Source organism: Amblyraja radiata, chromosome 9 (assembly GCF_010909765.2).
Source record: "Amblyraja radiata isolate CabotCenter1 chromosome 9, sAmbRad1.1.pri, whole genome shotgun sequence".
NCBI classification, from domain to species: Eukaryota; Metazoa; Chordata; class Chondrichthyes; order Rajiformes; family Rajidae; genus Amblyraja; species Amblyraja radiata.
In genome coordinates, this window is record NC_045964.1 from 55361165 (window position 1) to 55387655 (window position 26491).

Below are 26491 nucleotides of genomic sequence, written 5' to 3' on the forward strand. Positions count from 1 at the left end.
ACTTTATTGTATGATGAAGAGCAGACCGTTTTTCTCTCTCCACAGATGCTGCCTGACCTGCTGAACATCTGTAATTTTTTGGGTGTAGACGTAAAAAGCAGGAGTTTGAAGCATTGTGTAGACACAAAATGCTGGAGTTCAGTCTGACCCGCAACATCACCCATTCCTTCTCTCCAGAGATGCTGCCTCACCCACTGAATTATCTGAATGGTGTCAAGTTAGGAAAAGGGGAGGTGCAATGAGACCTGGGTGTCCTTGTACATAATCATGATCATATTTTATGTACGTTTTGCAACTCTTTTGCCATACAGTCATATCAATATAAAGCAACAGAACACACAAAATACATTTTAACATAAACATCCACCACAGTGACTCCTCCACATTCCTCACTGTGATGGAAAGCGAAAAAAAGTTAAACCTCTCCGTTCTTTGACCTCCAGGGGTCGGGGTCATCTAACCTTCCGTTGACGGGGCGATCTTATTCCGGTATCCGGCGGCGGGCCTCCCTCGTCGGGCCGATCAAGCTCCTGCATTGGGGGGGGGAAATCTCAGCTCCCCTGTGCCGGGTGATCTACCCTGGGTCGGGGCTAGTTGAATGTCGTGCAACTTTTGGAGCTACCCGACGTCGGTCTCAACCCGAGACTGCAAGCTCCTGGTGGTGAAATCCGCAGGCCGCGGTTGGAGCATCAATCCCAGGCAAGGAATCGGCTCTGTTGGTAAGTCCACGCCCCGCGGTGGGGCTCAAAGTCAGTCCTGAGCAAGGCCTCCAGCTCCACGATTTTGGGCGGCAGAGCGGCCAGAGATACGATCCGGAAAACAATCGCATCTGCGGCAAGGTAAGAGATTGAGAAAAGGTTTCTTCCGCCCACCACACACATAAAACAAAACAGAGAACATTAATACATACATTTTTAAACACACTAAAAATAACAAAAAAAAGACGAAAAGGACAGACAGACTGTAGGCGAGGCTGCCATCAGGTAGCCACCCGGTGGAATCAGTCACTGAAAGTAAGCATGCTGGTACAGCAAGCAGTGAAGAAAGCTAATGGCATTTTGGACTTCATAATGAGAGGAGTTGAGTATAGGAGCAAACAGGTCCATCTGCAGTTGTACAGGGCCCTGGTGAGACCACACCTATATTGTGTGCAGTTTTGGTCTCCAAATTTGAGGAAGGACATTCTTGCTATTGAGGGAGTGCAGCGTAGGTTCACGAGGTTGATTCCTTATTCTTAAACTGTGGACCCTGGTTCTGGACTCCCCCAACATCGCAAACATGTTTCCTGCATCTAGTGTGTCCAAACCCTTAACAATCTTATATGTTTCAATAAGATCCCCTCTCGTCCTATTGAAACATAAGATTATTAAGGGATTGGACACGCATGGGTCTGGTGCCGGTGCAGTGCGGTCAGTGACTGGGTGGGCGGAGGGACCAGACCGCCCTTAACTCTGCTGCAGCTGACGGGGACGTTGCCGGGTTTATAGCCGCGGCCCCGCTCCAACCGGTCTCGTGTGTGTGGGCGCTGCCGACCCACAGCCCGTCACAGTGCGGCTGCACAGGGGGAGACGGGGCAGGGGGTGGCCGTGGCCGGACAGCGCTGACGCCGGGAGGAGAGCGGGGGTTGTCCCGAGGGATGCGCTCCTTTGGCCGCTTATACCTTGGTGCTCGGGTTCAGAGCACTCAGTCACCCTCCAGCCCCGGGCGGCCTTGGGCCGGGACTTGCCCTCAATCTGCTGGCACGCTGCTCTTTCACACGTCAGTGAGCAGCAGCGATTTTGGCGGTTTTCTCTCACGGTTACCCCGAATTCCACAATTTTATACAGTGCAAAAATGGACCATTTTGGCGTTTTTTTACCAGGTAAAAACGTACGTGTTTCGTGTTACTAATATATGCCGGAAGCTGCCTTGTACTCCAGAAGGATTGAGCTACTCCGTGCGTCACACCCTTTAACCTTACGACCTTACGTGCAACCACCCTATTCACTGGATGTTTTCAACAAAGCGTTAAATAGAGCTCTTAGGGCTAACGGAGTCAAGGGACATGGGGAGAAAGCAGGAACGGGGTAGTGATTGTGGATGATCAGCCATGATCACATTGAATGGCGTTGCTGTCTCGAAGGGCCGAATGGAGACATCAAGATGGCGGATGTGCAGGAGTGGGCGCCGTCTGTGTATGGCAGCCTGCCCGCAGTCAGTCTCTTCACCTTTTTTTATTTTAAGTCCTGTTAAAAAATGTTAGTCAGTTTGTTGGAGGTCTTTTATGTGGGGGGGGGGGGGGGGGGAAGGGGGAAACTTTAATTCTTAGTCCCCTACCTAGTCTGAGAGGCAGCACCCCTCCAAGCTGCTTCTTCGCCCCGTCCTCGCGGCCTACCATCGAGAATGGAGCGGCGTTTCCTGTCGGGACCGGCCGGGACTACAGCTTCGGCGGCGGCGGCGAAGCGCTTGGATACCAACAGGGAGCGGGACGATACCTTACCGGGTCGCCGTGCGGTAAGCTCCGGAGCGCTTTGGCCGCCGACTCCCAACATCGCTGCGGTTGCGGGCGTCCGGCCGCGGGCGGCGCTGGATTTGGAGCGCCGCGGAGCCTGGGATCGAGTTGCCGGGGTCGGAGCTCTAACCGGCTCGGCCTGAGGGCTACGAGTGCCCCGGTCTCCGGGGAGGAGGCAGCCGCTCCAGACTTTCCAAGCCGCTTGAGGAATGTTTCACCCAATGCCGGATGTTCCATCTTCACGTCAAGAGGGCCCTGAAAATCATCGGACTGGCTGCAAGGCCACAAATGGGCCGTGACCTCGGGTGTTTCAGAGGAAGAGGACTTAACTTTCTGGTGCCTTTCCCCACAGTGGAAATTTTTGATTCTGCTGTGGGGGGACGTTTGTGTTGAACTCTATAGGGTGATTTCACGAAAGGTCACTGGAGCGTAGATCCGCACCCAGGTGACCGAAAATTTTAACTGGAGTACATGCGTCACTTCCGGTACATGTTAGTGAATGGGAAAACACGCACTTTCACACCCGTTAAAAACATCGAAAATGGCCCGTTTTTGAGCTGCAATTAACTGTACTAGGGGTGACCGTGAGGAACAGCTACCTAAATTTACAGTCCAAAAAAAAGATAGAAACTAAGGTAAATTCAAGAAGGAGCTGAAGGTGTCAAAACAGCGGAAGTGCTTAGCGGACATTTGCCGTGGAGATTTAAAGATCGAAAATATCGGGAATTATTGCGTTTGCTCGCTGCATTTCATCAAAAGTAAGGCATTATTGACTTTTTATCTTTATTCATTTGTTATATGAAAAGTATTAAAAGTTAAAAATCCGTCAGTAAAATTGCAAAATCGCCCATGGTTCTCAGGTGGGTTTTAACATGCAAAATGAAAATGCTTCTGAAGCTCCATTTACCATTTAAATAATCGTAAACTATCAATGCGTTTTGAAATAAATGTTACTGAGATGCAAGCTAAGGAATGGGATAATTGTCAGCTGTTGGACAAAAGCAGGACATTTTATTATTTGCCAAATCACCCAAACTACTTATTTATTTATTTATCATCTAATAACAGACAAGCCTGCAGCATGGAATGATGTCAACAATCCTGATTGGGCACCCACTGTGAGCAGGATAGACAATGTGCACAAGAACGCCATCAACTTGCAGAGCTATAGATGCTTGAGCTGCAACCAAATCTGCTTTAATACTCTCTTCTTGTTGCACGTGCATGGCGTTCTTGTGCACATTGTCTATCCTGCTCACAGTGGGTGCCCAATCAGGATTGTTGACATCATTCCATGCTGCAGGCTTGTCTGTTATTAGATGATAAATAAGCTTGCATCTCAGTAAAATTTATTTCAAAACGCATTGATAGTTTACGATTATTTAAATGGTAAATGGAGCTTCAGAAGCGTTTTCATTTTGCATATTAAAACCCACCTGAGAACCATGGGCGATTTTGCAATTTTACTGACGGATTTTTAACTTTTAATACTTTTCATATAACAAATTAATAAAGATAAAAAGTCAATAATGCCACTTTTGATGAAATGCAGCGAGCAAACGCGATAATTCCCGATATTTTGGATCTTTAAATCTCCACGGCGAATGTCCGCTAACAACTTCCGCTGTATTTACACCTTCAGCTCCCTCTTGAATTTACCTTAGTTTCTATCTTTTGTTTGGACTGTATATTTAGGTAGCTGTTCCTCACGGTCACCCCGACTAGTACAGTTAATTGCAGCTCAAAACCGGGCCGTTTTCGATGTTTTTAACGGGTGTGAAAGTGCGTGTTTTCCCATTCACTAACATGTACCGGAAGTGACGCTTGTCCCCCAGTTAAAATTTTCGGTCACGTGGGTGCGGATCTACGCTCCAGTGACCTTTCGTGAAATCACCCTATAATGTGTTGTGTCCATTTTCTTTATTTTTTAACCTTTTTCTATGGTTTGTATGGAAACTTATTGGCTATTTTATGTAAAGCACTTTGGTGTCAATGCGAGTTGACTTAAAACGTGCTATATAAATAAAACTTACTTACTTACTCCTGCACCTGTTTCCATGTTTCTAAATATGGAAATATCAACAATGTTGCTTGACGTTCATTGGCAGGTCTCGCGATGGGCGGAGCCATGCCATTTACTGGGCGTTCATTGGTCAAACAGAAGAAGGCCGGGACAGTCTAAACCCTGGACGTTCATTGGTTGGTCTTGGAGATGGTGCACGAACATTGGCTAAGCGGCTGTTCGTCACGGCTAAGGGGCGGGTCTGTGGTGACCGGCCGCTTTGATTGGTTGAGAGTGGGGTGATCACTGATAGGTGGAGTGGGAGCTGTGTAGTGATTGATGGAGTGAGACCCGGGCGGTGATTGGTGGAGAGGAGCCGGGCGATGAATGGTGGAGCGGGAACTGGGTGGTGATTGGTGGAGCGTGATCCCGACGGTGATTGGTGGAGCGGGAGCTGGGTGGTAATTGGTGGAGCCCGGGAGCCGGGTGGTGATTGGTGGAGTGGGAACTGGGTGGTGATTGGTGGAGCGGGAGCCGGGCGGTGATTGGTGGAGCCCGAGAGGCTGGAGCGCCGCGCGCACGTGTTGTCCGCCAGTGGCGGCGCTGAGCGGGGCGATGGAGGCTGCGGCGCTGAGCGGCAAGACGTTGTCGGCGTAAGTGAGCGGGGCGCCGGCTGCCCCCGTCCACACACCTTCCTCTCTCCCTCTCCCCCCTCCCTCCCCGCTGTCTCCCTCTCTCCCCTCTCTCCCTCCCCCCCTCCCCACTCTCCTCCCTCTCCCCCCTCCTCCCTCCTCCCTCCCCGCTGTCTCCCTCTCCCCTCCCCCCTCTCTCCCCCCCCCTTCCCTCTCTCTCCATCCCCCCCTCTCTCCCTCTCCCCCCTCCTCCCTCCCCGCTGTCTCCCCCTCCCCCTTCCCTCTCTCTCCCTCCCCCCTCTCCCTCTCTCTCTCCCTCTCTCTCCCCCCTTCTCTCTCTCTCTCTCTCTCACTCTCTCTCTCTCCCTCCCTCTCTCCCTCCCTCCCCCCCCCCCCTCCCCTCCCCCCTCCCCCCCCCTCTCTCTCTCCCCCCCTCTCTCTCTCCCCCCCCCCCCTCTCTCTCCCCCCTCTCCCTCCCTCCTTCTCTTCCCCCCCTATCTCTCTCCCCATTCTGGGGGGTGTGTGTGTGGGGGGGGGGGGGTTGTATAGAGTTGTGGACCAGCTGATGAGTGAGTGGAGCTTTCAGAAGGGAGGCAGCAGAAGGAAACTTTCAGAAGGGAGGCAGTAGTGGCAAGGAGCAGGCAATGGCAGTAGGAAGGGCATAGGAGCATCAAAGAGGAGCAAGTGACAGCGGCAGAGCCACTGGGGGCATGGACAGTTACCTGTGATTAGTTTAGTTGAGAGATATTTTATGGAAATAGGCCCTTTGGCCCACTGAGTCTGCAGCAATCAGAATCAGAATCGTTTATTGTCATTTGAACATAAGTTCAAACGAAATTACGTTTCTGCAGTCATAATACAAACAAACAAACAAAAACACTCAATTACACACAAACATCCATCTTTGTGCCCATTCCTCTCCCGCAGCCAAACTGCTGCATCGAGCCGATTGAGGCTCCTGATGTTAGAGCCCCCCGGCGGGCGATGGCAAGTCCCGCGGCCGTTTAAGCCGCGCCGGGCAATGTAAGGCCGGGCGGGCGAAGTTTGCCGTTGTGGGAGCTCCGAAAAGCGGTCTCTCACCAGGGACCCACGAGATCCCGATGTTACAGTCCACAGGGCCTGCAGCTGGAGCCTCCGAAGTCGGGTCGCGCTCCGAAGTCGGCCAGCTCCGCGATGGTGAGTCCGCGACTGGAGCCCCAGGTCGATTCCGGTTGGAGGCCGCCGATGTTAGGCCCAACGACAATGGAGACTCAACAAGGAAAAAGTCGGGTCCCGTACAGGGAAGAGATTAATAAGTTTCCCCCGCCCCCCACATATACACAACTAAAAATAATATAAAAACCAAAACCAAGACATCCACTTAACAGACAAAAAGAAAAAAAAGACAGACGGACTGCAGAGGCCGCAGCTGACAGGCGCCGCCATCTTGCCAAACCTCCACATTAGAGAGAGTTAGGTTTAGCTCTTGGGGCTAAGGAATCAAGGGATATGGGGGGAAAAGCAGGAGCAGGGCACTGATTCTTGATGATCAGCCATGATCACATTGAATGGCGGTACTGGCTCGAAGGACCGAATAGCCTACTCCTGCATCTACTTTCTATGCTTCTATTAACACTATCCTACACTAGGGCCAATTTTTACACATTTACCAAGCCAATTAACCTACAGACCTGTACGTCTTTGAGCGTGGGAGGAAACCAAAGTTCTTGGGGTAAAAAACCCATGCAGGTCACGGGGAGACCGTACAAACTCTGTACGGACAGCACCAGTAGCCAGTAACGAACCCGGGTCTCTGGTGCTGTAAGGCAGCAATTCTCCCGCTGTGCCACTATGCCGCCCCTGATGGGCACATAAAAGGGAGAAACGCTGGGGGAATGGATGAGAGCGGGACTACACGGGGGTGGAGAGGACGGCCAGTAATGGGGAGTGCATTCCAGGTGAGGGATGTTACGTGATTAGGGAGTGTACGTATGAGGGGGGGGGGGGGGTCACCTTTGGGGGAGGGGTGTGAGTAGTGGGTGCACTCATGTGGAAGGATGTGAGGGGATCTTATTGAAACATATAAGATTATTAAGGGTTTGGACACGCTAGAGGCAGGAAACATGTTCCCCATGATGGAGGAGTCCAGAATCAGGGGCCACAGTTTAAGAATAAGGGGTAAGCCATTTAGAACAGAGACGAGGAAACTTTTCTCTCAGAGAGATGTGAGTCTGTGGAATTCTCTGCCTCAGAGGGAGGTGGAGGCCGGTTCTCTGGATACTTTCAAGAGAGAGCTCGATTGGGATCTAGAAGATAGCAGAGTCAGGGAATATGGGGAGAAGGCAGGAACGGGGTACTGATTGTGGATGATCAGCCATGATCACATTGAATGGCTCGAAGGGCCGAATGGCCTACTCCTGCACCTATTGTCTATTGGCAGGATTATGGGGTATGCCAAAGGGAGGAGTATTCGGGGGTGCATATATGGGGGAGGTATTAGGGGGGTGCTCTAGAATAGCTTACTCTAGCTTTTATGTTTTGTTTAGACATACCTCTTAGACACGGGCCCTTCAGCCCACCGGGTCCACAACAAACATACATTACCCATTCTCCTAGTATCTGTGTATCCCACTTTCTCATCCACTCCCAACACACTAGGGGCAATTTACACAGGACGATTAACCTACAAACCTGCACGTCTTTGGGATGTGGGAGGAAACTGGAGCACCCGGAGGAAACCCACGCGGTCACAGGGAGCACATGCAAACTCCACACAGACAGTGTCTGAGATCAGGATTGACCACAAAAATACTATACTGGAAAAAGTTTGAGGCAGGGAGATCGAGGGATGCAGAAGGTTTATTTAAGTTATTAATCTGCACAATTGTGGAATTCTCTGCCACAGAAGGCAGTGGAGGCCAATTCACTGGATGTTTTCAAGAGAGTTAGATTTCGCTCTTGGGGTACAGATTTTAGATGATCAGCCATGATCATGTTGAATGGCGGTGCTGGCTCAAAGGGCTGAATGGCCTTCTCCTGCACCAATTCTTCTATGTTTCTACAAGGCTGAAGTCATTTGATACTTTAACATTTTGGGTTTTTTTGTTGTATCTTTGTCATCTTTATCTTTACGATCTTTATTTCATTGGTTTTTTGTTAAGCAGCTTACTTTTGAAGACTATAGTATTTATTTTTACTACTGGTCCTGTAGATTTGGTTTGATTTGGGTAATTATCTGTTTGTGATTTGAGAGAAGGTACAGCTTTCCCAGAAAAGGATTAGGAGAGTCTTGGCCTTTCTGAAAACATTCTGCACAGAAGTATGCTTTGTAAGAGCAATTGTTGCTCAATTAAATTATTAATTTTAATTCTGAGATTTAACTAAAGCTGTTAAGGCAGGTAAATGGAGTTAGATTAAAAAAAAAAGCAAGGCCCTGTGTTCTGTGAATGGCACCAAGGGATTGATTCGTTGTCCAGTTTATTTGCTATGTTCGAGGGAGAGTAGTACCTTTGTTATTTTAAAAGTACTCTGCCCTGCCCAGTTATGTCCTGAGGATCAGGCAGCTGTATTTTTCAGTACTTGCGTTAACTTAATATCTCCACTCTTGACCCTCTGTTCGGGTTGTTTAATGTTCATCAAATGCAATGCTAACAAACTATTATGATACAGAGAGGGGCCATCAAAGATATCGAAGAACATGTAGATCAAAAGAGGGCAGAACCATGAATGTCTGCATTGGTCCAATGTCATAAGATCATAAGAGATGGGAGCAGAATTAGGCCATTCGCCCCATCAAGTCTACTCCACTATACAATCATGGCTGATCTATCTCTCCCTCCTAACCCCATTCTCCTGCCTTCTCTTAACCTCTGACACCCGTGGTAATCAGAATCTATCTATCTCTGCCTTAAATATATCCACTGACTTGGCCTCCACAGCCTTCTGTGGCAAACAATTTACAGATTCACCACCCTCTGATGAAATAAATTCCTCCTCATCTACTTCCTAAAAGAATGTCCTTTAATTCTGAGGGTATGACCTAGACCTTTAGTCCTAGACTCTCCCACTTGTGGAAACATCCTCTCCACATCCGCTCTATCCAAGCCTTTCACGATTCTGTATGTTTCTATTAGGTCCCCCCCTCATTCTTCTAAACTCCAGCGAGTACAGGCCCAGTGCTGTCAAACGCTCATCATATGTTAACCTACTCACACCGGGGATCATTCTTGTAAACCTCCTCTGGATCCTCTCCAGGGCCAGCACATCCTTCCTCAGATATGGGGCCCAAAATTGCTCGCAATATTCCAAATGCAGCCTGACCAGCACTTTATAGAGCCGCAGCATTTATCCCTGTTTTTGTGTACAAGCCCTCTTAAAATAAATGCTAGCATTGCATTTGCTTTCTTTACTACCGGTTCGACATGCAGATAAACTTTTTGGAAATCTTGCACCTCCACTCCCAAGTCCCTTTGCACTTGCAATTTCTCCGAAGTCATAGTCCTACAGGAAGGTAAAAGGCTCTTCAGCGCAACTTCTCTGTGCTGACCAAGATGCCCCCATCTAAACTAGTCCCGCCTGCCTGCTTGGCTCGTATACTTACCTATTCTTGTACCTGCCCAAGTGTCTTTTAAATGTTATCGAACCTGCCTCAACTACCGTCTCTGGCAGCTCATTCCTTCAATCCATCACCTTTTGAGTGAAAAAGTAACCTCATTAATCTTATTAAATCCTATTAAATCTTTCCCCACACCTTAAATCTTTGTCTTCTGGTCCTGCTGTAAATTTTGATGATCACCAACTTCAGTGTCATCTGCAAACTTATCTTACTAAAATCCATATAGACAACATCCATTGCCCTCCTTTCGATCTCCTTTGTTATCTGTTCAATGCAGCAATGTAGTGAGCCAGGACCTCCTGTCATAATGCTTTGTTGAATATCCCTCACCAGCCCTTGCCTTCCCTGTCAGGGTCTTTGACCTGAAATGTTAACTCTGTTTCTCCCATCGGATGCAACTTCACCTGCTGAGAATTTCCAGCATTTTCTGTTTTATTTCACATGGCTGCTAATATGTGCATTTAGCACATGATGTTTTACAAGGGACTGTCCAGTGAAGATTGCTGCGTGTGCATTCAACCCCCTGGGTCCGTTCCAGTGAGGGAGGTACAGATGTAAAGCCAGGACTAATACACAGCTAGTTTATACTCCCTGGGGTTCCACCCTGCAAGAGAAGAGCCTGACAATAGTGAACTTATTAAGCTCACGGTTCAATAGTGGTTTATGTTTTAGATCAGCTGACTTGTAATCAAATCAGTGCGACTTAAATCTGTCTCAAAAGGCAGGGGTCATTTCAACATTGCTCTGCTATGGCTGTGTGTTTTCAGATTGTTGGCGGTGGAAAGTCTACAGTGCACATTTTTTAAGGCTTTAAAAAAAATGCTTGTATTGTATTGACTCTGCTCCTAATGTCAATGCAACTTGATCAAAATTAAGATGTGGAATGTGAGGGAAGACTTGATCGAAGTACCAGTATATAAAATTATGAGAGGCATAGGTAGGGTAGTAGCCAGACATTTGTCCTGCCTCGAAATGTCAAAGGCCAGATGGTATAGCTTTAAGGAGAGAGGGGCAAAGCTTCGAAGGAGATGTCCGGGCAAGTTTATTTACACGGTAGGTGGTAGGTGTTGGTACGTGCTGCCAGGAACGGTGGTGGAGGTAAATACGTTAGTGATGTTTGAGGCTTTTAAACAGACAGGCAGATAGATAGGAAAGGAATGGAGGGATATGGATCATGAGCGCTCTCATTGCTCACAGTTGGACCACTTTTCCGATTAGGTTTTTTGTGCCCTGAAGGGACCTGTGTTTATTGCAAACTGTACAGTCATTCTTCAAATGTCAGCCTTTGATTTTCTCCTGTCTTGCATTTCTTGGATTTGTTTGGTGTGTTGCTCAAAGTTCCAGCCAGGTTTTCATTGCTTGGATTCAACTAAAAATCTGTAATCTTGTTTGTCCTTCCCCAAAGTCCCCTTTAACTGCAAGATTGTTAATTCCGTTCTAATTGTTTATAGTGCACTGCAGCCATCAGCTGTGGGTCTGCGAGTAACAATTTTATCTGAATTGGAGGCTGTGGTGGATTTAGTTTAGTTTAGAGACACAGCCTGAAAACAGGCACTATGGCCCATCAGGTCCGGGCCGACCAGCGATCCACCTTTACATTGGTTCCACCCTCACACTAGGGACAATTTACAGATGCCACTTAACCTACAAACCCGCACGACTTTGGAGTGTGGGAAGAAACCGGATTACCCAGAGAAAGCCCACGCAGTCACATGGAGAACATGTAAATTCTGTATAGACAGCACTCATGGTCAGCATTGAACCTGGGTTTGTGGTGCTGTAAGGCAGCAACTCTACTGCTGTACCACCCTAGTTCAAGACATGAACATTAATCCAGATGGAACGCTGAGTGATGCTTCCTAAATGAGGCGTTAAACTAGACCCTGCATGTAGATTCCTTGAAGCAATCTGCAACTTCAGTGCAACAATGTGCCTTTTCTGTGTGAGTTCACTCCCAGATAACCAGCTGCTTGCAAAAAAAACAGATATACTAGGTCACATGATCCTTCAAAGGTTTATCAACAAATGTAATTACACAGTTAAGTTTATTTTCAGGTCACGAGCACACTTGGATTCCGTAAATGTTTCATTTTATTACAGCGCCTGTAGTCAGGATGAAACCCGGGTCACTGACACAGTAAAGTGGTAACTTTACCGCTGCGCCACCGTGCTGCCCTTCTAGTTGGATATTTCCATAGCCTTCTATACTGTGACGGCCAGAGGTTATGTGTAAGGAAGCAGACAGATATGTAGAATATCATATTAACATCATGACTGGGGAACATAGCTTTGTGTCCGTCATCCCGGAGGTAGAGGGAGTTCAGCATGAAATACATCTTCTTTCTTCTGTCGTATGTCTTTTAGACCTGCAGCTCCGTTGAGGCGAGCCAGGCCAACGTGTCATCAGTCCAGGTCAATCAGACCTCGTTCACCATTGGTGGCCGGTGTTTGGGGCAACTGGTGACGATGTGCTCCACTGCCTGTGTTGGGTCCCCACACTCGCAGGAGGCGCTGTCCACGAGGCCCCACCTCTTCATCGCTACTCCATAGCGTCCGATGCCTGTCCTCAAGCGGTTGAGGGTTGTCCACTGCTTTCGGGGCAGGTCCTGGCCAGGGACGTCCATGGGTCCATCGATGTACTGGTGTAGCCTAGATGGTTCCGCTGACTAAGACAAAGACAGCCTCTATGCGGCATCCTTCACGAGTAGCTTACAGGCTCATAAGCCCACAAAGCGAAACCAATGTCTTTAACCGCGTCTGCAGACCGCTAAAAGTCATGCCTCCCTAGGCCAGGCGGCACCGTTAAATGCCGCCAACTGTCGAGGTTTAGCGCTACTGCAGCTCAATGTTGAAGGCCTTACCATCATGAAATACATAATCAACCTGTTTTTAAACAACACTGAATTCTGATCAGGACTATTCACAGAACGTCCAGAGTGATATGTAGAATACTCTTCCTCCCTGCTCCCCTCATGAGGTGAGGGGGAATGGCAAGGTGAAGCATCAGTGTACTACACTACGACCATTTCCCCACCATCCCCCACTGTTTTTCCTCTCAATGTAGTATGTTCATTGCCATTCTGTTAAAGTTCAACCATAATTGGAACTGTACTAGAGGAATTTGGACCCAATCATGATTGGCTGGCCTTGACTATATAAAAACTGCATTAAAAGACAAAGTTATTCTCAAAAGCACAGGCTACTTAAATATTCCTTGTATGCTAAGCAGAGGTGTTGATTGTAGCCTGAAGGATTTCTGTGGGAGGCGTTGAGGTGGGGGAGCAAAGAGTGGAGGGAACACATCTGAAAATTGTAACTGAATTCTCAAGCAGCGACCGTGCAAACAAGTAACACTATCACTGTTCCAACAAGCATCACAGGCCAGTACACTCTAAAAAAAGTACACAGTGCAGGCTAAATCCTGGCACTTTTAGCTGTTTCACTGCCAGTGTCGGTCTCCGCTGTTCCCTTCAGTAATGCACGCGGTAACCCACTCTGTCTTCTTCCTCGGCCCCCTCCACCCCTCGGCGGGGGCTCCAGGCTGGCCGCAATGCTCTTAAATGCACTGGGCTTGAGGGCAGTGACGACAATGGCGAGTGTGGTGTCTGGAGTGAAAACTTCCACGTGAGAATTTGTAGAGTTTTTGCAGCTTTCTGTTTTGGTTTGAATCCTGCCCGGCAGGTTCAGTGACTGTGTGGTCTCCTCTTCCTCCCCCACAGACAAGTCAGAGAACGATTGAAGAATGAAGTAAACCAGATGAAGGAACAAGCCCCAGGGTTTCGGCCCGGACTGGCTATTCTACAGGTGAGCGCTTGACGGCACTGGGTCTTAACTCGCTGCAGTTTTCGAGGAGGGATCTTATTGAAACCAACTGAAAAGTGAAAGGCCTGGATAGAGTGGATGTGGAGAGGGTGTTTCCACTAGTGGGAGAGTTTAGGGCCAGAGGGCACACCCTCAGAATAAAAGAATGTTCCTTTAGAAAGGAGATGAGGAGGAATTTGTAGATTTCTTGCCACAGCCGGTTGTGGAGGCCAAGTCATTGGGTATTTTTAAAGCGGAGATTGACAGATTATTGATTAATATGGGTGTCAACGGTTACAGGGAGAAGAAAGGAGAATGGGGTTGAGAGGGAAAGATAGATCAGCCATGACTGAAAGACGGAGTAAACTTGATGGGCCGAATGGCCTAATTCTGCTCCCATGACGAATGGGTATCCCTGGACTTGCTGACTGGCTCAAACATTCCAGATGTGACAAATGTCTGCTCCAACATTCCTGACAAAGTGGTTTCATGTACAAGGAAGAGTACAGTAATCCAAGGCTCGAAATTAACGGTTGCCCGGGTGCCAATTGCGACTTAAAGTCCCACTGTGCAACCTAAAAGCTGTGCCATTTTGCTTGGCTTGCCAAGCACCCGGGACACCAATCTTTCAACTCTGAGCGGGGCTCCCCTCTCTATCTCTCTCTCTTTCTGTCACTCTCCGTCTCCGCCCGCCATCCGTGTCCGGGCCGCCGGTTTCTCCGCTCTCCGCCCACTCCTCATCCGCCAGCACAGCCGGCCGCCCTGCACATGCGCACTGCCATGGCCTGCACATCCTCCCCCAACACATGCGCACATCCACGACCAGCATATCATTGGCCGTGGTTGTGCGCATGTCCCGCCCTGCACATGCGCACTGCCTCGGCAATGGTCGGCGCCGGGCACTTTCTACCTCCCTTTGTATTGGGAGCGATCTGGCCGCCATTGCTGTTCGGTCGCTGCCTCGCTGCAACTGCTGAAAACCAACGCAGAATCACTCCCTGGAGCTGGAGTAACTCTTGCTTCTTGGTTTCCTGGTCCTCCAAAATATTCCAAATGGAATTTAAACTGGTGGACCTTCCACCACCAAACTCCAAACTCTGAAAACTAACAGCCTATTGCACTTTATCTGTTTAATTATTGTGTATATCTATGGTCTATGGTATAATGACACACTGAACTTTTATCTCCTGTTCTGTATTATGTTTACATATTCTGTTGTGCTGCAGCAAGCAAGAATTTCATTGTCCTATCTGGAACACAAGACAATAAAACTCTCTTGACTTGGACTTAAGCAAAAAAGGGTTCTTGGGGAAAAAAGAGCTATCTTAAATTTAGTTGCGTCTGGTTGGGTAACTATGGTAGGGTGAGGACTATTCCATGCTTTAATTGTGCGGGGAACTCCATGGAGCATCCAGCATCTCTGGATAGAAGAAATTGGGTGACGTTTCAGGTAGAGACCCTTCTTTAGATTTCCTCTGGTTTTAGTGTTTTTAGTTTAATTTAAAGATGCAGCATGGAAACAGGCCCTTCGGCCCACCGGGTCCACGCCGACCACTGATCACCCGTACACTAGTTCTATCTCACACATTAGCGACGTAAGTCAAGAGTGTTTTATTCTCTCACGTCCCAGTTAGAACAATGAAATCCTTACTGACATCTTACTGAAATCTGAATGACAAATAAAGGATCTAATCTAATCTAATCTAAAACTTGTAGCAGCACAACAGAATAGGTAAACATAGTACTCTGTAAACAATATTATAAATGAGAAAACAAAACAGTGTATATGTATATATCAATATATAACTGTATAAATAAATATATATGTGTGTGTGTGTGTGTAATATATATATATATATACACACACACACACACACACACACACAATTTCCTTCCTGGGATTAATAAACTTCTATCGTGTGTGTGTAGGAAGGAACTGCAGATACTGGTTTAAACTGAAGATAGACACAAAAAGCTGGAGTAACTCAACAGGTCAGACAGAATCTCTGGATAAAAGGAAAATATTACGTTTTGGGTTGGGTCTGAAAAAAGGCTCCTGCACACCTTTGGAATGTAGAAGGAAACAAGAGCACCCGGAGAAAACCCATGTGATCAAAGGGAAAAGGAGCAAACTCCATACAGACAGCACCTATATTCAGGATCAATTCCAGGTCTCTGGCACTTTTAGACAGCAACTTTATGGCCAATGTACTGCCCCATAGTCTTGAACTGAATTAAAACATACAGTAGCTGTAAAGGAGGACATTGCGCCCCTTAGAGATTTAAGACTGAAAATGGATAGTTTCTTTTTTTTAGTAACCAAAGTTATCAATGTATAATTTTTTGTGTTGGAAAACAAAATATAGTGGCACAGCTGGTAGACTTGCTGCCTCATACGCCAGAGACCCGTGTTCGATCTTGTCCTCGGGCACTGTCTGTGTAGAATTTGCACATTCTCCCTGCAAGCGTGTGGGTTTCCTCCCACATCCCAAAGACACATTGCCTTGTAGGTTAACTTGTCTCTGTAAAATTGCCCCTAATGTATAGGGAGTGGGTGAGGAAAGTATGATAACAGAACTTGTGTGAATGGGTAGACAAAAATGCTGGAGAAACTCAGCGGGTGAGGCAGCATCTATGGAGCGAAGGAAATAGGCGATGTTCGGGTCGAGACCCTTCTTCAGACTGATGTGAGGGTGGGGGGGGCGGGAAAAAGAAAGGAAGAGGCGGAGACAGTAGGCTGTGAGAGAGCTGGGAATGGAAGGAGGGAGAAAGCAAGGACTACCTGAAATTAGAGAAGTCAATGTTCATACCGCTGGGGTGTAAACTGCCCAAGCGAAATATGAGGTGCTGTTCCCCAATTTGTGAGGTTGCCCGGCTGACAACAGAGAAAAAAAGTTAAGTGAGAGCCCAGTAACCAAGCTCTGGGATGCTCTGAAATTCAAGACAGCAACTACATCCGTTGTGAGTAAAACATTAAATTTTCATCCAATGATTCGTTGAAAGTAGTCAAAGTAGATTAGTGCTTATGAGACAAGAGTAGTATTGTATACATTGGGTATGCAAGCAAAGAATTTTGCTGTGCCTAGTTACATGTGACTACAGTATTCCTATTCCTATGTGTAGTTTTAGTTTAGTTTATTATTGTCATGTGTACAGAGGCACAGTGAAAAGCTTTGTCTGTGAACTATCCAGTCTAGAAGACTATACATGAATACAATCAAGCTGTGCACAGTGCAAAGATAAAGGATAAAGGATAAAACATTCGGTGCAAGATATAACATTGCAGTCCATGTCAAGAAAGTTCAAAGGCCTTCAAAGGTGGTTGGCAGGACAGGACTGCACTGTAAGCTGATGAGGGGTGTCTGATAACAGTTGGGAAGAACCGATAAAACGAGATGTTGAGCTGGGGTGGTGCAGAGAACGGGTGTTAGCTGACCTCTCAGATCATGTACCCTTCTTCAGACTGATGTGAGGGTGGGGCGGGAAGAAGAAAGGAAGAGGCGGAGACAGTGGGATGTGGGAGAGCTGGGAATGGGAGGGGAAAGAGGGAGAAAGCAGGAGAAAGTCAATGTTCATACTGCTGGGGTGTAAACTACCCAAGCAAAATATGAGGTGCTGCTCCTCCAATTTATGGTGGGCCTCACTCTGATCATGGAGGAGGCCCAGGACAGAAAGGTCGGATTCGGAATGGGAGGGGGAGTTGAAGTGCTGAGCCACCGGGAGATCAGGTTGGTTATTACCAACCGAGCGGAGGTGTTGGGCGAAGCGATGGCCAAACCTACGCTTGGTCTCACCGATGTAGAGCAGCTGACACCTAGAGCAGCGGATGCAATAGATGAGGTTGGAGGAGGTGCAGGTGAACCTCTGTCGCACCTGGAAAGACTGCTTGGGTCCTTGGGTGGAGTTAAGGGGGGAGGTAAAGCGACAAGTGTAACATTTCCTGTGGTTGCGAGGGAAAAGTGCCAGGAGAGTGGGTGGTTTGGGTGGGAAGGGACGAATTGACCGGGGAATTGCGGAGGGAGCGGTCTGCGGAAAGCCAAAAGGGGAGGAGATGGGAAGATGTGGCCAGTGGTGGGGTCCCGTTGGAGGTGGCAAAAGTGTCAGAGGATTATCTGTTGTATGTGACGGCTGGTTGGTGGAAGGTGAGGACAATGGGGACTCTGCCCTTGTTACGAGTGGGGAGATGGGGAGTGAGAGCAGAGTTACGGGGTATATAAGAGACCCTGGTGAGAGCCTCATCTATAGTAGAAGAGGGGAACCCCCTTTTCCTAAAGAATGAGGACATCTCCGATGCCCTGGTCTGGAACACCTCATCCTGGGTGCAGATGCGGCGTAGACGGAGGAATTGGGAGTAGGGAATGGAGTCCTTACAGGAAGCAGGGTAGGAAGAAGTGTAGCCCAGATAGCCATGGGAGTCAGTGGGTTTATAGCAGATGTCGGTCAGTAGTCTGTCACCTGCAATGGAGATAGTGAGGTCTAGAAACAGTAGGGAGATGTCGGAAATGGTCCAGGTGTATTTGATGGTGTATTTGAGTGCCGGATGGAAGTTATGGTGAAATGGATGAAGTCAGTGAGTTGTGGAGGGATCTTACAGAAACATATTAAAATTCTTAAGGGATTCGACAGGCTAGATGCAGGTAAAATGTTTCCTATGTTGGGGGAGTCCAGACCCAGGGGTCACAGTTTAAGAATAAGGGGTACACCATTTAGGACTGAGATGAGGAAACACTTTTTAACCCAGAGTTGTGAATCCGTGGAATCCTCTGCCACAGAAGGCAGTGGAGGCCAATTCACTGTATGTTTTCAAGAGAGCGTTAGATATAGCTCTTAAGGCTAACAGAATCAAGGGATATGGGGGAAAAGCAGGAACACGGTACTGATTTTGGATAATCAGCCATGATCATATTGCTGGCCAAATGGCCTACTCCTGCGTCTATTTTCTATGTTTCTATTAACTGTACACTTTACATTTGTATGGGGGTGAAACTGCCTTAACAGCACTTCTACTGGTGCATCATAGTTCTGTCCCTCTGTTCTATCATTGATGCACTCTTGTGCTCATTCTTCTCCTCTCACTCCCCCTCTTTAATTCCTACTCTAGGTTGGAGACCGGGATGATTCTAACCTGTACATCAGCATGAAACTGAAGGCAGCTGCTGAGGTAGGAAACATTTAAATGTTTTGACTGATACACAAACCCAGTTAATTATAAATACAGTCACAAGTCTGTCTGGTGTTTCTTCCCCCCCTCCCCCCCCTTCTCATGAACCTCCTGCATGTCGAAGTGTGTTTACTGTGTTCAGTTTTCAGCCATAGGAAAGATAGGACTAAGTTGAATGAGCGCAGAAAAGATTTACGAGGATATTGCCAGGACTTCAGGGTCTGAGCTACAGGGAGGGGTTGGGTGGGCTAGGACTTTATTCCTTGGAGAGCGAGTACATGTAAAGTGATCTTATAGAGGTGTATAAAATCACGAGGAGAATAGACAGGGTGAATGCACATGAAGCATCCTTTATCCAGTAGAGGAATCAAGAAACTGGTTTCAAGGGGGAAAGATTTAATGGGAACCTGAGGGGCAACTTTTTACACAGAGGGTGGTGGGTGTATGGAACAAGCTGCCAGAAGAGGTAATTGAGGCAAGCACTATAACAACATTTAAAAGACATTTGGACAGGTACATGGATAGGAAAGATTTTGAGGGATATTGGCCAAAGATGAGAAAATGGGACTAACTTGGATGGGCATCTTGGCCAAGGGCCTATTTCCATGCTGGGTGGATGCTGGTTATCTGAGAGAGCTTGATGCAAATCTGGACTCTGATTCTGCATGGCGCAGTGTGCCAGGATGATAAGGACATTGTTCAAGTTGCCTTGCAGTGAATCACAGGTAGGTCAATTGTTATTGTTGTTTATTGCTGATGTGTATCTCTCCCTGCAGATTGGAATGAATGCCAACCACATGAGGCTGCCAAAAACCATCACTGAAGATGAGGCAAGTATAATTCCTGCTTCCCCCCCACCAATCATTTGTACAATGAAATCTTTCTTCCCTCCCGCAAGGAAGCTGTCTGCGTTTCCACAAACAAGGTTCACTGCCCTCTCTCCACAGTACAATTAACCAAGGTATATAATTTGATTTCGGATCCCAGAGGGGTTTATCTGGGAATCCCCATTCTGTTCCCCTCTCAGCCCTAGTCCCTGCACCCCTTCCTAATTGTGAATACATGACACTCCACTGCACCCTAGATGGGTAAGTTAATGTTGTACAAATTGAGTCTCCTGTTTTGTGGCCTTGTGCCAAAGCTGCAAGGTTATTCAGTATAAACGCAACCCCAAGATCACATGAATATTCACATTCTTTCTTCCTTGGCTCAGAGGGTAATCAGATAAGTGTTTCTACTCTGCCATTTGGCAGCTCTGTCTGTTTCCGCCCTGTGTTTAGTTTGGCTCTGAATATTTACATCTCTCCCGTCCAATCACCAGAACTGAATTCCTAACTCTTGCTTATCTTTAACACATAAAAACGTGCTTGTCATATTTATTCAGCATGGAAACAGGCCCATTTGCCTGAGTATGGCAAATATATCCCTCTAAACCTTTTCTATCTATGTACCTGTCCGAGTGTCTTGTTGCTATAGAACCTATCTCAACTATCTCCTCTGGCAGCTCGTTCCATATACTCACCATCCTCTGTGTGGAAAAAGTTGCCCCTCAAATCTGTATTAAATCTTTCCCCACTCATCTTCAAGTTCAAGTTCAAGTGAGTTTATTGTCATGTGTCCCTGTATAGGACAATGACATTCTTGCTTTGCTTAAGCACACAGAAAATAGTAGGCATTTACTACAAAACAGATAAATGTGCCATATACCATGATATAAATATATACACACATGAATAAATAACTGATAGTGCAATAACAGAAAGTGTTGGTAATAATCAGAGTTTTGACCGAGCCAGGTTTAATAGCCTGATGGCTGAGGGGAAGTAACTATTCCTGAACCTGGTTGTTGCAGTCTTGCAGGCTCCTGTACCTTCTACCTGAAGGTAGCAGGGAGATGAGTGTGTGGCCAGGATGGTGTGGGTCTTTGATGATACTGCCAGCCTTTTTGAGGCAGCGACTAAGATACTAATATCTTAAATGTATGACTACTAGTTTCTGATTTCCAGCATCTGCAGTTTAATTGATTTCCACAGCAAAATGACCTGGCCAGCAGGTCAACATCATGGGGCATGGAAACAGGCCCTTCAGCCCAACTGTTCCTTGCCTACCAAGATGCCCCATCTGAGCTAGTCCCACTTGCCTGTGTTTGCCCATATCCTTTTACACTTGCCTTTCCACAGACCCAAGTTCATGACTTCTGGGAGCAGAACTAGGCATTCTCGGCCCATCAAACCTACTCCGCCATTCAATCGTGGCTGATCTATCTTTCCCTCGCAACACCATTCTCCTGCCTTCTCCCCACAACCCTTGGCAACCTGACTAACCTGTCCCAGTGTATTTTAAATGCTGTTGTAGTACCAAATGATCTATTTACTACATGTGATCATCTTGCTGTTCCTGATGTATTTGCAGGTGCTGAGTAACATCACACGCATCAACGAGGACCCTAGTGGTACATGGACTCATCGTGCGCTCCCCCTGGATTCCATCAACCCAATCGATGGTTGAGAAAGTACAAAACGCAGTTTCTCCTGAAAGGATGTTGACGGTAGGAATCGGGTGCTCCTTCGGTCCATCTTGCCCATGCAGGACCACCATGTCCCCATTTACACGACTCTGCCTGCGTTGGCCAATATCCCTCCAAAGCTGTCCTGTCCATGTACTGTCTAACCGTTTCTAAAACGTGGGATAGTCCCTGCCTCAAGTACCTTCTCTGGCATCTCGTTCCATACACCCACCGAAAAGTTGCCCCTCAGATTTCCTTTTAAATCTTTCCCCTTCACCTTAAACCTATGTCCTCAGGACCTCGATTCCAAATGATGTAGGAAGAACTCCAGATCATGCGCTTCTTAGTGGAGGCCAAGGAGCAGTGTCATTGAGTCATGCAGCACAGAATAGGCCATTTGGTCCATATCCCTCTAAACCTTTCCTGTCCATGTACTTGTGCAGATGTCTCATGGATGAGCATACCCCTCCCGAATTACCACCAGGGACATTGGTAGAGACCAATTGTTGCACCATCAGCGATCAGTGCTTTGATGTTAACGGGCAATAAAGCCAGGATATTCCTTAGGGTTTAGGTTTAATGTTGTGTGTAACAAAGTGCAGTGGAAAACTTTGTTTTGCATTCTATCTAAATAGATCAGATAATGCTATATATAAATACAATCAAGAACACAGAACAAAGTTCTATGGAACTGAGCTAAAAACGGAATAGAGTGCAGAATATAGTGCTCTGTATGTTTAGGTTTATTATTGTCACATGTACTTTGGAAGGATATGTTTCATGTGGCTCCTGGGTTGGATGTGTTTTCAATTTTTTTTGAAATGCACCTTTTGACAATCTCCCAGATTAACCGCATCAACGCAGGGAAACTGGCTCGAGGAGATGTGAATGACTGCTTCATCCCGTGTACTCCCAAAGGCTGCATGGAGCTGATCAAACAGCTGGTAGGAACAGATTCTGCTATAAGAACTTGGGAAATGGAAGCAGTATTAAGCCATTTAGGCAACTCCGCCATCTAGTCAGAGCAATCAATGAAGCCTGTCATTGAGTTTATTTTAGGTCAGGATAGATGAATTTTTGAACATTAAAGTACATAGAATCACAACAGCACAAGAATATGTCCTTCGTCCCACAATGTCTGTGCCGAACATGATGCCAGGTCCATCTCTATAGAACATACAGTACAGCATGGAAGCGGAAGGTATATGATCATATTAATAGCGGTACAGGCTTGAAGGCCGAATGGCCTACCACTGCACCTATTTTCTATGTTTCTATGATCAGCAGATAGGTGGAGTTGGTTCCACAAGATCAGTTGGCAATGTTACTAGAGGAGAAAAAGAAAACAGGAAAACTGCAAATAAAAATGTTGGAAGCTCTCACCAGTGTGGGAAACCTGTGGGAAGAAGCAGAGTTAACTATTTTGGTCGGTAGAATTGCGCAGCTGGTAGAGCTGCTGCCTCTGGTTTCCTTCCATGTCCCAGAGACGTGAAGGTTTGTAGGTTAGTTGGTTTCTGCAAATTACCCTCTAATGTGTAGGGAGTGGATGAGAAATGGCATAGCATAGAACTAGTGAATGGGTGTGGACTCAGTGGGCCGAAGGGCCTGTTTCTGTGCTGTATCTCTAAATTAAACGGTCAATTACCTTTCATCAGAATAGAAAAGGAAAGCAAGTTAGTTTTAAATTTCAGAGAGAAAGGGATGGATGGATAGAACAAAGGAAATATCTTGAATAAGGTGAGACCAGGGTTTTCCAGGTGATCCCAATTTTATGAAGCTTTTGATGAATAGATTAACTGGGGGGAGAGGGGGACTCTTCTGCTTTGACTCTGAATAGAGGCAATTTAACACTGCTGTCGTTGCTTTGGCACTGAATGCTCTCCGCTGTAATGGGTTGTTACAGGTGTGAAGGTGGGCTGGCTCCAAGGCAGTTGTGATAGGACGGAGCAAGATTGTTGGTGCCCCCATGCGTGACCTGCTAGTGTACAACAACCGCCACCGTGACTACCTGCCACTCCCAAGACAGCGGACCTCCAGGTGAGGTAAGTTGTACCCAGAACCATTTAAATAGTGTTAAATAATAGTCTGTTCGAACTTCTACCTTCCGCAGATGTTACAAGGCCTTCTACGCCCGCAACCTCCGACTTAGAACCAGCTTCATCCCCAGAGCTATCGCTGCTCTGAACCGGCCCCTGCGAGTGCCCCCTCACCCCCCATGAAACTGTCCTCCCTCGGATGGTCACTTCGCACATCGACCCGGCACAGACCTATTTGCGCTGTATACTGTTTTTTTTTTTTATTTTTTTTTTTTATTAGAAGTACGGTAAATTACCATAACACACAACCCATATATCTTAATACATTTTTTGTAACCGCGTCATTTTTTTTTTTTTTAAAGCTTTAAGAAAAAGATAGAAGTAAGGAGAGTAAGAAGGTGCGCAAGAGTTGTGAAGTGCAGAAGAGTGTTGGGAAAAGAAGCCCCTTAGAAAAGAAGTTAGAGAGAAGTAAGTAAGAAGTAGACCCTAGAAAAGAAAGAAAAAGAAAGTAAGGACAATCGCTCTATTATAACATTAAACTCCGCAGAAAGACTACCAACCAAGTCTGTTTTTGTTGTTTTATCTCCCAATGCCAGGTCCTGATACCATTTATTTATTTATTTATTTTTAAAATTACTATTGCACCTCATGCTTGTAATAGGTCCATAAACGTAGACCACGTCTTTTGGAATTGGTTTGCTTTATCTGCTAAGAGGAATCTCATCTCTTCCAGATGTAATGTTTCAAACATATTTGATATCCACATTTTTATTGTTGGTGTGGGCGCATTTTTCCAGAATTTAAGTATGAGCTTTTTTCCCATTATTAGCCCGTAATTGAGTAAATTCTTCTGATACACGTTTAATTCAGGGATATCTTCCGATATCCCAAAAATGATCCATTCTGGTTTTGGTACCAGTTTTATTTTAATTAATTTTGAAAAAATATCAAATATTCCATGCCAGAATTTTTGGATTTTTGTACAAAAAATAAAAGAATGCGCTATGGTAGCTTCTTGACACAGACATTTATCACAGATTGGTGAAACATTGGGAAAGATTTTATTTAATTTAGTTTTTGAATAGTATAGTCTATGTAATGTTTTGAATTGGATAAGCGTATGTCGTACATTGATCGAGCATTTATGCACCTGTAGTAAATGTTTATCCCAGCTCTCTTTTGAAATTTTTATAGCTAATTCTTGTTCCCAGTCTCTTCTAATTCCATCTGTTGTGGGTATTTCTATGTTTAAAATGATATTATATAAGTACGATATTAAGTTAGCTGATTCCGCCTTTGTCTTCATTGCTTCATCCAGTAAGTCGGAAGGCATATTATGATAGTCTTTTGTGTATTTTTTCAAATAATCACAAATTTGAAGATATTTAAAATATTGGTTATTTTTCAAATTATATTTCAGTTGTAGTTGTTGAAATGATAGTAATTTTCCCACTTCATACAGATCTTCGAGCGTTTTGATTCCCATTCTTTCCCAATGTATAAATGATTTGTCTATGATTGATGGTTTAAACGATGGGTTATTGGCTATTGGTATTGAGAGAGATAGGTTTCTTAATTTTAGATTCTGTTTTATTTGTTTCCATGTTCTAATTGTGCTATGTATAATTGGGTTTTTATTATAATTTTTATTATTCAGATTTATTGGTGAGAGGATAATCGCTCCTATATTACTCGGGGAGCAATCCCCTTTTTCCATTACAATCCAGTCCGCCTGCTGGGCAGAATTGTCCAGCAGGTGAATCATATTTTTAATATTTACTGCCCAATTATAATACATAAAGTTAGGGAGCGCTAGACCCCCCCACTCTTTTCGTTTATTAAGGTGTGTTCTTTGTATTCTATGGGGTTTATAATCCCATATGAAATTTGTAATGTCTGAGTCCAATTTTTGAAAAACTTTTTGGGAGATATATAGGTATTGATTGAAATAGGTATAGAATTTGTGGTAAGAAAATCATTTTATAGCGTTTATTCTGCCTATTAAGGACATCGGAAGTGTTTCCAGAATTTAATCAAATTATTTAATTTCTTAAGTAGGGGATTATAATTGGCTTTAAACATATCCTGGTAATTTCTAGTAATTTCAATTCCCAAATATTTGAATTTTTCTGTAGCTATTTTAAAGGGGAATTTCCTGAGATGTGTTGAGTCTTTTGGTTTTATCGACATAATTTCACTTTTGTTCCAATTTATTCTATATCCTGAAAAGGATCCAAAGTCCTCAATTAAATTTAATATATTCGGTATACTAATTTGTGGTTTTGTGATGTACAGTAGTACATCATCGGCATATAGGGATATTTTGTTATTTGAATATTTTGTATTATAACCGTAAATATCCAGGTGTGTTCTTATTTTTTCAGCAAGGGGTTCAATTACCAAAGCAAATAACAGCGGAGATAATGAACAACCTTGTCTATTGCCCCTTGATAGTTCAAATTTCGAGGATATATATTATTAGTTAGTATTCTAGCCGTAGGTTTGTTATATAATAGTTTATCCATGCAATGAAGTTCTCTCCCAATTGGAATTTTTGCAATACTTTAATCATATAATCCCATACTACTTGATCAAACGCTTTTTCTGCAGTCCAGTGAGATGATAGCTAACTCTTGGTCGTGAGATTTATGTGAGTGCATTATGTTAAGCAAACGTCTCAAGTTATTGAATGAATGTCTCTTAGGTATAAATCCTGTTTGATCCTCATTATTAGTCTACTAACATACCTGCTTAGTCTACTGGCTAGTGTTTTCGCTATTATTTTTTGATCCGTATGTAACAAAGCAATAGCTCTATATGAACCTGGTTCTTCTATATTTTTATCTTTTTAAGTATTAATATGATCGTTGATTCTGCTAGTGTTTCAGGTAAGCTTTGCTCCTTCAAAAGCATATGTATACATTTTCTGTAATCGTGGAGTAACTATGTCATAAAAAGATTTATAAAATTCATTACTGAATCCATCTGGTCCTGGTGTTTTTCCATTCTTTAGTGTTTTATTGTGTCTTCTATCTCCTTAGAAGTAATTTGTGCTCCCAGTTCCTCTGTTCCCTCAGTTCTAATTGTGGTAGGTTACAGTTATCTAGAAATTCTGAAATTTTATTATGTGTCCTATTAACTTTTAGATGTTATAGATTCTGGTAAAATTGAGCAAATCTTTATTGATATCCTTGGTAATGTTATAATTCCCCTCTATCTGATTTAATCTTTAATATTGCATTCTCTTTTTCCCTATTTTTCAGTGGCG

General features: G+C 45.4%; 1 protein-coding gene across 1 annotated transcript; it reads left to right on the forward strand.

The window, feature by feature from the left end:
* Window positions 1-5018: 5018 nt before the first annotated feature.
* LOC116976629 (C-1-tetrahydrofolate synthase, cytoplasmic-like) lies at window positions 5019-21189 on the forward strand. The gene is made up of 5 exons (XM_033026456.1): window positions 5019-5146; window positions 13439-13523; window positions 18622-18681; window positions 19458-19511; window positions 21094-21189. Exons 1-5 carry the CDS (start codon window positions 5109-5111, stop codon window positions 21187-21189), a joined length of 333 nt encoding a protein of 110 aa, XP_032882347.1. The 5' UTR covers window positions 5019-5108.
* Window positions 21190-26491: the final 5302 nt, after the last annotated feature.

Excerpts from the sequence above, each read along its gene's own strand:
- LOC116976629 (XM_033026456.1), top strand. The coding sequence starts at position 5,109 with ATGGAGGCTGCGGCGCTGAGCGGCAAGACGTTGTCGGC. Across the intron at positions 18,682-19,457 it reads AACTGAAGGCAGCTGCTGAG|ATTGGAATGAATGCCAACCA; the intron begins GTAGGAAACATT and ends CTCTCCCTGCAG. Across the intron at positions 19,512-21,093 it reads AAACCATCACTGAAGATGAG|GTGCTGAGTAACATCACACG; the intron begins GCAAGTATAATT and ends ATGTATTTGCAG.